Source organism: Aulonocara sp. 'chitande type north' Nkhata Bay, linkage group LG6 (assembly GCF_057382095.1).
Source record: "Aulonocara sp. 'chitande type north' Nkhata Bay isolate Kocher_YH1m ecotype deep benthic linkage group LG6, A_spYH_male_GT1.1, whole genome shotgun sequence".
Lineage (NCBI taxonomy): Eukaryota > Metazoa > Chordata > Actinopteri > Cichliformes > Cichlidae > Aulonocara > Aulonocara sp. 'chitande type north' Nkhata Bay.
In genome coordinates this window covers 25,546,345-25,557,643 of record NC_141349.1, presented here as the reverse complement: position 1 = coordinate 25,557,643, position 11,299 = coordinate 25,546,345, and the positions used below count along the sequence as shown (strand labels likewise).

The 11,299-nt window shown below is 42.0% G+C and overlaps 1 protein-coding gene across 1 annotated transcript; it reads right to left on the bottom strand.

The window, feature by feature from the left end:
* Nucleotides 1-334: 334 nt before the first annotated feature.
* Nucleotides 335-7,988, bottom strand: adamtsl7 (ADAMTS-like 7). Its single transcript, XM_086297604.1, has 12 exons — nucleotides 7,854-7,988; nucleotides 7,045-7,174; nucleotides 6,715-6,890; nucleotides 6,356-6,461; nucleotides 5,219-5,395; nucleotides 4,692-4,821; nucleotides 3,565-3,787; nucleotides 2,479-2,652; nucleotides 2,179-2,352; nucleotides 1,864-2,043; nucleotides 1,069-1,213; nucleotides 335-727 (listed from the first exon to the last, which is right to left on the bottom strand). Exons 1-12 carry the CDS (start codon nucleotides 7,986-7,988, stop codon nucleotides 573-575), a joined length of 1,905 nt encoding a protein of 634 aa, XP_086153730.1. The 3' UTR covers nucleotides 335-572.
* Between the last annotated feature and the right edge of the window lie 3,311 nt (nucleotides 7,989-11,299).

The window sequence follows — 11,299 nt, the reverse complement described above, 5'->3', positions numbered from 1 at the left end:
CAAACATTTTGTCGTGCAGCAGCATTAGATCAGTAAAAAAAAAAAAAAGGTAACGATGGCCTGCGCGGTCCTTTCATGCTGGCGCTTCATTTCACACCTGATCATGTCACAGCTGGCTCCTTATTTATCGAGACAACTTAACTCTAATGATATCAACCAGTCACAGACCTAAACCGGGAACAGCTATTACAAAGTGAATACATTTGATAGAAAGCAGGTATATTTGATCAGTTTTTTTAATAATGTTTCTTTAAACTTTTATATATTATTTAATATATTCTTTAATTTTGTAATATTTCTTTAATAAAAAGTGAACAAAGCAGTAGAATACCAGAAGTTACAGAAACTTTATTAAGAATAAATATACAAGTAAACACTGAATGTGTCCACTTTAATGTTACACTTGGACTGCAGATTTAAAAATTGTGAACGTCCTATGAAAGAGCATGTGTGTTTGTGTGTTGTTGTGAGGACAAAAAAGTTTCAGGCATCCCAATTTTAAAGCTTCATTGTCTTCAACAGTAAGTTGATGTCATCACAGAGCTTTTTGTTCCTTGAGTTTCACTGCAGCATCACCTGCGTATGTGATTGTTTTGAAAAGAGTTGGGGTGTGTTTCCTGGGCACGAGAGCAGGACGCACAGCAGACACTTCTGTAATATGAGTAAACACACAGTCTGGCTTGAACCACCACCATGCAGTTATGATACTTATCACTGCATAATGGATCTGTGAAGGAAAAGAGGGGGGGGGGAGGGTAAAGATATTTTAAATAATTGTATTTTCTGTCTGTTGTTTAGTGCAGTCATCTGCTTGGAGCAACTACTAAACTGGCTAACCTTGATAGAAGAGGTGGGACTAATTTAATCATCCTACAAGACGCCAAGACAAAAGAATCAAATGTACTGTATATGGACCACATTAAGCGAGTTCGAGTTCTTTTTGTTTGAGGCAGTTGGATCTGGATCAGCATCTTCATCGTCTGAGCTCTCTGTGATGTAAGGGGTCTAACACTGACCGTTCAGTATGCAGCTGAACTGCTGTCGTACAACACTGCTTGGCATGCTTACCTATTTCAGCTACACAAGGCTGTTTGTTGCATTCTTCTCGACTCTCCAGGATAAAGCTGGGATCACAGCGATCGCTTGGGACGATGTTGTCAGCAAGACAACGGACCTCGCGCACACGGAAGCCAGCATTACAGGTCCGTGAACACTGAGGTCATAGGACGAAGACAGATTACACACAAACTAACCAGTTTGTCACAAATTGGTTCAGTTTTGTTTTTTAAAAAAAACACATGTTTTTAGATACTGAAAAATGCATTTTAATGGTCTCCTGTTGCACTAAAAAAAAGAAATCTTGTCCTTGGGATAACTGCAGATCTTTAATGAGGAAAAGTCTCAGTAAAAATGTAGAGTGGTCTATGACTTAAAGACATTAAAGGGGATACAGTGAGGCTGCAAGGAGTAGAGTTAGTCAACGTAAATGAGATTAAACATCCCATGCAAAGGAAAGAGTATAAGAGAGGTGAAGAAAAGAGGGCAGGCAGGGTGGAGTGGGTAAAGATGAATGTCAGGGATGATTTGTGACAAAAGGATAGCTGCAATGACAAAAAGACAGAAGGCCGAGGTTTAGGTGATATAACTGAGGATGGTGAGATTTTAATTGGGAGTGACCAGAATTGACAGAATTAGAAAGTATTATATAATAGGGGCAGGTCATGTTGAGCAGTTTGGAGACAAAGTCAGAGAGACAAGGCTGAGATGGTTTGGATGTGTGCAGAGGAGGAATAGTGGATATATTGGATAAAAGATGCTGAATCTGGAGCTGCCAGAACTGATTTAGACGTTTGGTACACTTACCGCACTCCACTCCGTAACATACCACTGGACACCACATGGCTTCAGTCTGCAGGGCTGAGATGTGATTGGCTTCGAAAGACTGGAACATTTTAACTGGTCCACAACTTCCATTTGACCATCGCTGTTTAAAATGCAAGCCACACTTCGGGTCTGTGTGCCATTCCCACACTCTGCAGAACACTTAAGTTACCCACACACATAAGTGAGTCTTCAAATGGATGTTGTTTGCACAGTTTGCAATGATGTGTGTGTGTGTGTGTGTGTGTGTGTGTGTGTGTGTGTGTGTGTGTGTGTGTGTGTGTGTGTGTGAATAACCTGACTCCAAGGTCCTGTGTACCACTCCAGACGATTTTGGCATGGCCCTGAATCACATGATGTCACTTCTGGCGGGCGTTCCCCTTCACAGCTATCCAAAGGCAGATTTGTCACATGATCCATCAGGCATACTACAGACCTGGTTCGACTGCCTCTACCACACTCTGCAGAGCACTAAGGAGCATCACACACACATTTCATTTTATTTGGTCCCATTTTGAAATGTAACATTATTTTATTTGCACGTCCTGTCACAGTCTCCTCAAACACAATATCTAACACAAACAGTTTCAATATTACCCGCTGGCTCCAGATAGAGGTGAACCAGCTGCGTGCACAAAGTCCCATGTCACAGTTCTCTATAGTGTCTGGCTTCAGGTTCATGTTACACTCCTGATCATCATCCACATCGCCCTGGTTGCTCACACACACCACCTCCCTGGTGCGCTGGCCAACTCCACATGGTACTGAACACTAGAGGAGAAGATGAGAGATCTAGATTTGTTTCTCATGAAAATTACTGAGTTCCTTTTATTCAGTGACATGTAAATTCCTTTGCTGCAGCTATAGAATGTGAGTTATGCATGTTTGTCTTCCTAAATGCCCATTCATGGCTGTATTGCTGAAATGAATGGCACAAGATACACATTACACACAATGTTGTCAGCTAGTTATACTTTGCTGGTTAGTGGTAGTGCTTTTATTTTTACTCCTTTGGGTCTTCCACTCTTTACAGCTTGTATGATTTAATTGTTTCACATGCTCTACTTCTCCTGGTTGGTCTCTGCACCTGCTCTTCAGCCTGCCCACCACCACTGCTGATTGATTCAAAGCTTCAGTCCTGTGCTCTAGTCAGGCTCCAGCTAATTGCAACAGCTGGCTTAAAAGAGGCAGCTGTGACTTTAGCTGTCTGGCTAGTTTTCTATGTTTGTTGCAAAAATAACATGTTATATCTTGGCTGGTATGTGTGTTAAAATTAAACGTACCTTAAGAAGTCCTGTTCTTTTTTTTGGGGGGGGGGGGTCTGTAAGTTGTTATATTACCATTTTGGATGGTTTTCCTACTCTAGAGACTGGGCTAGCTATAGTCTAGAGTAAAACGAACATCACATGTACCACACTTGGTTGGTTCTGGCATTTTTTTCTGTTTCTTTCCATTTTTTATGGTGTTTTGTGTTGTAAAACATTTTAACTGTGCCTCAGCCTTCTCCACACATACTAGATGATTGTCATTGCTCCGCTTTTCCTCTAGAGAGCTGAGGACGTAGCAGCAGTGGAGACTTGTCTGGATTACTTAAATACCTTAAGACTTCCCCCACGACTGATAAAATTACACTCCTCATACTACAGCTGTTCATAAGTATTCATGAAATGTGTGTTTTCTCACAGGGCTCCACTCTGATCGTATATCCCACTGACTGCAGATTTTCAGCTGGCACGTAGACTGGGTCACTGGCATGTCAGATGAACCGCACATCTCTGACTTCACAGTAACTGAAGTTTCTGTCCCACTGGCGTGAACGTCGGTGACTTGGCGGCAGATGACCTGGCGATGCTGGGTCCCAGGTCCACACCTTCTACTGCACTCTGACCACTCACCTACGTCCCAGCTGTTAGCCAAGAGAATAGAGACATGATGTGCTTTAATGTTGATACATAAGTTTACTAAAGACCTTCACCAAATTGCCTTTGCCCTAGCTCTGTCTTCTTGGTGACCACAACTACTAAGTTCCTCTTTTCCACAGCGTATCTTCCTCCCCTTTACCCCCAACCAGCCACTCCATGAGCCTGGTTCTGCTGGAGGTTTCTTCCTGTTAACAGGGAGTTTTTCCTTACCACTGTTGCCAAGTGCTTGCTCATAGGAAGTTGATTGCTGGGGTTTTCTCTCATGTCACTATAAATTTTTTACCTTACAATATATAAAGTGCCTTGAGGGGACTGTTATTGTGATTCAGCGCTGTATAAATTAAAATTTTGTGTGACCACTTCCCCACCATCTTAAAGGTTACTCGTTAGTGTTTGTTTTTAGAGAAAAACAGATCATACAAAAGGCTATCGCTGGAGCCCAAAAAGTGCTGCACAAATTCAGAAGTCTTTACTTTTCTTACTACTCATGTCTTGGTTTTATAGCACTCTGTTTCTGCCACATTCCAAGTAAAAACATAAACATATATTTCATGATGACAGCAATCATGGATCACTGAGACTGTGGGCAAAATATCTGACAGACCCACAACCAAACATAAAGTTAATGTCCTAACATCTTGGCAGCAGTAAAGCAGAGTGGTATTTACCGCACGACATGAAAAATGAAGCCACACCAAAGAGATTTAGTGCGACTTACTAGCCGACTTATGGCTAGGACGTGTGCAAGTGATCAGGGTTCACCCCGAGAGTCACAGCACCATGTGGAAGTAATACTGTGTGCGTCATGTGTAGTTTATATGCAGCTCAGTCTGTGCATTAGCCACATCTAGCAGAATAGGACATCAGGTGTCTGTGGGTGTTGCTCACTATGCAGGACAGGGCTGTATGTTGCAGTCTTCTTCCCACTTTGTTGTTTCAATGGCAGGGTGACAAAAGTCAGCGGGAACAGCCGTCTGGGAATCCTTCTCAACACACTCCAGGACCACCTGACGCTTGCCTGGCAAAAACACAGACAAACACCCAGGGGGAAAAATTAAATAGGAGAGTGAAATATATGTGTGCTTATGCACAGTAATGTAGAAGCCCATTGTCCTAGAGACTGTTTCAGCTAGCGACTTGATTTCTTTATTTTAGTGGCTCTATGGTGTAGTAGTTTACATATTTACCAAACAAGTGAGAGACCCCTGGTTTCATCCCGGGAGAACATACAAATCCCTGAGATAATATCTGCCAAATCAGACATGCAGAGCTGCCCACTGTGGCCATCTTTGATTGTGTAAGCTATTATTATATGCTTTTCTTGTCTTTACAACTTGCCATTCCCGATGGCCCCAGGTGTAGATACTGTTAGCACTATCAGATTAAGATTTGAGAACTATGAACTAACTTCTTACCAGTGCCACAGGTTGTGCTGCACTCTGTGTGCCTGTTTTTCATCCAGGTGTAGGTGACATGAGACTCAGAGTTCACAGTAGGGTAAGAGGGAACCTGGTTGGGATGCCATGCCTCCTTGATGATGCTTTGTTTGGTCTTGCCATCATCATCTGGATAGGAGAAATCTACTGTCTCAGCTACAAGAAAGAGTTTAGAGGTTCCATGTGCCAGAGAAGAAGTGGGCTAACTTAAAATATAATATAACTTAAAATGTAACAAGTACAACCATAAGGCTGCCACACCGGTGGTTTTATTAATTATGGCTACTAAGATCTGTTTTAAGGACTGTGTGAATTTGTATGTAGGCTATTACAGTGGACAAACACTAGACTAAAACTAAAGCTGGGTGTGAACGAAACACTTTAGTTCACTGAAATAAAAACAAAAACTGGACGCTAGAAAAAGATGTAAAAAGACTGTAGTTGCAAAACTAACTAAAACCAAATTTTGAAAAATATACAGAAAATGACCTTATTCTTAGTTTTAATCTGGTTACAGCTGTCAAACCAACAAGTGCAAGGGGGCTTTACTGCATACTGTAAATATTTATAAAATGAAACAATGCTCATAATTTTGCCCCTGTACATCACCACAGTGGGTTTTAAATCAAACAAGATGTGAATAGTGTAGGCTTTCAGCTTTGGTTCACGGGGTTTAAGAAAATATTGCATCAACTGTTCAGGAATTACAGACATTTTGATACCCTGTCACATTTTCAGGGGATCCAAAACATATTACACATTTGACTGAGAAGTGGTTTCATGGCCAGGTGAGGCCTGAGGCCAAATCTGGCATAAGTGACAGCTTATCTTGTCTCAGTGTGTGGCAAAGGGCTCTTTGCCAGGAGAAAGTTTGACCTGTATCAAAAATGTCAATTAAACCCTAATCAAATGATCAAATGAACAGTTTTGCTGAAAACGATACGAAACGGTGTCACCCTGCAGTGCGATCTTAACCAAACACAAAGAGAAGCCAAAAAAGGGCACATGCTGTCTGAGGGTAAACCATAGTCCTGATAATGAGATACTGACGCTGTGGCCATACTGAGTAACTCAAATACAGCTTGTGTGCTTATGCATGTTAGTGAGTTTACTCACCCAGGGGAAGAACAGCAGAAGGTGTACCGGGCTCAGGAGCTAGGTATCGGTTTAAAGGCATGCTGTATTCATATTGCACAGTAGGAAATGGTTGTTGGTAAATCAGCTGTGAAAAAGAAAGAAAAAAAGATGAATGGCATCCAATAAGTAGTATTTTTTATACTATTTGTATTTGCAAATCTTAATAGGACTCCTTGGAAGGTATATTTATTTGCTACTTTTAATTCTGATAATTTGTCAGACATATAAAGAAACTAAATTTGCACTTTTATAACCTCGTATCTCATAATGAAGCTCAAATTGTGTTTAATTTTTATGGGCAACTTTGTCAGATCAGTGTTTTTCATTTTCCATCTCACATAGACGTGCAGGTCCTCAGTCAGCGGCCCCGGTGCAGTGATGGACTCTCCATTACGAGACCGGATCTCATTGGGTCGTCGATATGTCAGATATGTTCCCAGAGCAACGTAGATCCCGGGTCTATTGATTAGCCAGTTTCCGTTGATGATGGAGACACCACGTTGGCTGAGCAGAGCTGGAAAATCCCCACGATTGTTTACTGCATTGGTGCTTGTCATTCTGGAAATACTTGTGCTATTAGATATGGTTATGTGTGTGTGTGTGTGTGTGTGTGTGTGTGTGTGTGTGTGTGTGTGTGTGTGTGTGTGTGTGTGTGTGTGTGTGTGTACCCAGATAATTTGGGCTCTTTTTGGTCTCCTGGATGCTGATGTTGCATGCTCCTGCAGGAATCTCTGCAATCTTATGGTAGCCAACGTGAAGGAAAGTCCGAGAAAAATTCCCCTTCACCACCTCAAACTGCTGCCAACAGATACACTGGCACATGTTTTATGCAAACAAAGCCACAACACTGCACCTTTGTACATGTTCAGACACTTTCTGCTTACTCTCTTTACCATAGTTTCAGCATCACCTGAATTATTTTCAACAGTATAATCACAGATTCCGCTGGATCACATTACTGTTCTTTTTCTCTCATTTTCACTCGTGTATCTTGCTCTCCCTCCTCTTCCTGGAAATCCCATAGCTCACTCGGTCCAACAGTTGGTTTGAATTGGGGAATCTTTCTGGTCTTCCTCTCCAATCTTCCACAGTGCAGATCTCTATTTTGCAAATGAGTTTGGCTCATCTGCTCCGTTCCTGCCATCTCTCTTTTAACATTTTCTCTGGTTCTTCGCATTTGAAATTTTATTTACAGTCTGATATTACTCAGTCTGTTAGTGATTACTCTCAGCCTGAGTGGCACAAACAGAGATGATCTAAAACAAACAGGACACCCCCCCACCCCCACCTCCCCGAGGGCAAACTCAGTCCCACTCCTGCCTCCCCAATCTTAAAAGATTGTTACTTGCATTTTGCATCAGAACAAGCACGATCTATATTACAAAGTAAGGATATAACTTAGCATGCCATGCCTTCCCCTTGTAGCTCATACTCTATACCCCCCCCCCCCCCCCCAATGAAAGTGTGGGCGTCTTACCTCCAGAGGGGACGAGCCACCTGTGTTATCCCAAGGAAGAGCACCTGTGGCTGGGGAGAGAAGACAGATCAAGTGCAGCAGAGCCAGAACTCGACCCTGCCCCAGATAGCAGGGCTGCTGCCACAATCCAGCCATGAAGAGACTGAGAGAGGAGGACAATCTCACACACTCACATAGACACACATCTGTAATGAGGGGAGTGTGCGTTTGAGAGTTGGGGTTGGCTTATGGGGTGGGAGGGAAAAAGGACAGTTTGGGAAGGATGTAAAGAGACGTGCTGAGAGAACGTTACAAATGTAGGTGTCCTTTTAAGTGGATTTCACCTCCTTTACTCTTTGGTATGAATTCTGTGACAGCTCACAGAGAGCGTGTGTTTGTGAGAGAGAAAAATGGACAGACTCCTGTAGCGTATCCTAACGCTTGTCCAAAGACAATATTGCTCCCTTTGAATCATCATGCAGGATTGTGGGGCTTTAGAGAGGCATACTTCTTGCTTCTCCACCCACTTTTTGTTTTTTGCTCTATAAGGCTTGTTATGTTTTGAGTTATTGTTTTTATTATATTTTAGTGATGATGGGAAACACCTTTAGAAATTCTTTGGGGGAAAAAAAACAAAAGCCCACAGCAAACTGCTAGAGGATGGACTGAAAATCAAACACACACACGCACTGAGTGGCATTGTTCCCTGGTGATTTAAATTCCCTGAATAAATGATTCACATGCATTATTTTGCCATCTTATCATGACTCAGTTTACTACCATGTTGCTCTGTCCTTTAATGATCAGATCGCTTTTAACATTACTGTATATTCACTGGCCTGCATTCAAAACCCCACTGTCACACACTCCCAAGGTCTTCAGTTTGAGAGTTTTGGCTAATATTTTGGATGAACATGAATGATTTGGAGGAGTCCAAACACATATGGGTGTAATATATTACCTTGGCTGAATGTTTTAGTTCTGGGAAGAGGACTGTTTTTGCCCTGTAAACACACAATGTAGTGAAGCTTGCCTAGTTCCACCGTTTCATGTTGCGTAGATTGGAGCAATGAGAGTCAGGTCTATCAAAACTTATGACACAGAGCCACTTCGGGAGGTAGGGGGCAGATAAAAACATGTCTTACCTGTGTTGCTGAATGGAGTGACAACATTTCAGACCTGAAAAACCTTTTCCCCCCCCACAGACTGTCCTTCGATTGACCCTGCAGCTGTTCACAACATGGGTGTGAAATTGCCAGGATCAAAACTTTCCCAACTTCTCTGAGAGCCCCCTTCTTTGTGATTGTGTATGCGCTCATGTTTATGTGTGGACTCTAAAAAGATATATGAGACACATATGTGTGGATAAAGTGCAGTGATGCAATGTCTGTTGTACACAGCCAATCGGGCCACTGTTTAAAGAGGTTGAGTGAGAACGAAAATCTGTTATTCTGCAAAGCTTTACATCTCTCCTATTGAGTGTTTAGCACGAGCCCTCTGACTGGAGACAGTGAGGCAAAGTGCAGCACAACCTTTATGATAGCATGCACCTACATACACATGTTGTACATCTAAACACGGACATACATGCCCCTCTTTTTCTTTACTTCAACCCTCTCTGGCAACCATCCAGGTCTAAGACGCCAGTCCCCTGCAGTGAACACCCAGCAGCCATGGACTAATGACACAGGCATTCTGGGAACCTCCAAGAATCTGTCAGAGGATACTAGATGTACAAGACAGAAGCTGTTAGGACCACAATGTCTGTTTTTGGTTGTGACACCTTTATAGCTGCTACAGGATCTCTCATTATACACTCGCTGGAGGTGGTACAGCAGTATGGAGCTAAATATGTATGAAGGTAAATATCTTGCAAAATGTGAGAGCTTGTAGAATCTTACATTTTACAAGCTCTTACATTTTGCAACATGTTTACCTTCACACAGCAGCTCCTTAACGCAGAGATCTGCTTGAATGACAGCACACAGCAGCATATATCCCAAAACAAATGCAGGACGTGGATGCACAACCTGCATATTACACACATCTGCTAACATGATGTTTCTTATTGTTTTTAAAAGTTTCCGTGCAATTACACCAGGATTTTGTTCATGACATTTAGTTGCCTGACTGTTATGATTATGTACTGATGCTTATATGTGAAACTTTGCTGGCTGGACATGGCCTTGGCAGTCCCGGGCTGTCTGTTAAAACCATTTGCTGTAACAAAATTTGCTCTCAACAGCATTATAACCATTTTTTTTTTAAATTCTTTGAGTTGTATCTTATAAAAGGACCCAGAGGGGGGAACACCCTGTGCCTTGCAGTACGTTACAATACATTCAAAATATGTTTAAATCTGCAGTAAACCTATGAGCTCATGCAGATTTTAGACTAGCTGAGATCTGTTAAAAAAAACACGGCTATTGCTTTCCAGACAATCAACCGTATGTAACTATTTAAAATATGTTTTCGTCGGTGTGTAAGTGATTGTGTATGTGTGTGTGTGTATGCTGACCACAAAGTACAAATGACACAAAGACAAAATAGTGACGTTCGAGATTTCGTTTTTTTAAAACCTCATACTGGTCTCCATTTTCCTCTGTTTTCCACTTTCCACCGCTGCTCTCTCCGCTCTCTTTTCTTCTTTTCACTCTCCCGTCTCCTCACACTCACTTTCTCCTCTGTTTGCTTCCAGCTGTGGTTATTTGATGTGCCTCTGTCCCATCCCGTCCAGCTGCCGCACAGACCAAATGAGTGGTTCTGTCATCCTGCTGACACCTGGACATCCCCTAACCACAGATTACTTCCCTAACAACCGACTCATTTCCTAACAACCACGAGACATACAGGATGGTCACTGATTAATCACTGAATAGCTCCGTAGCTTTGTGGTTGTCCCTTTACAATTAAAATAATCAGGGAAAATAATCAGGGGGGAAATAGCTTTATACATCATCTGCAGTGAAAGTGCTTGCATTACAAGTGGTAGACAGAAGATGGGGTTCTGCTAAAATGCATTTATAGTTCACCTCTCACCTGTTTCTAATTACAGACTTCAGACAGGCACAGCTGAAGACACCTCTTCTGACACCTTAAATACATCTCTTCGGTCAGCCACTGCAATCACATACCTATAGGGTCAAAACAGAACACTTTCCACATTACAAAAAACACACAAGGCTTTCCTACCTGCAGGTCGTAATATACCTGTATATGAAAGCATGATTACCAGTATCATCATTCGTCCACAGTATATTGGTTTAAGTGTAAATACTTATACATAAAATATAAATATTTACTATTTGAGGTAATGGGAAACTCAGGAGGTTTTTTTTCTATTTCTTTTTCCATATGGGAATAATAGATGAACAAATCTGGCAGCATAGTGATGCAGTAGTTAAAACGTTGACCTTGCAGCAATTAGTCTGTGGGTCTGAATCTGTTCGTTGACTGGGGCTGGGAAA

Excerpts from the sequence above, each read along its gene's own strand:
- adamtsl7 (XM_086297604.1), bottom strand. The coding sequence starts at position 7,988 with ATGGCTGGATTGTGGCAGCAGCCCTGCTATCTGGGGCAGGGTCGAGTT. Across the intron at positions 6,891-7,044 it reads AAAGAGCCCAAATTATCTGG|CTCTGCTCAGCCAACGTGGT; the intron begins GTACACACACAC and ends GGGATTTTCCAG. Across the intron at positions 4,822-5,218 it reads CAGCACAACCTGTGGCACTG|GCAAGCGTCAGGTGGTCCTG; the intron begins GTAAGAAGTTAG and ends TGTTTTTGCCAG.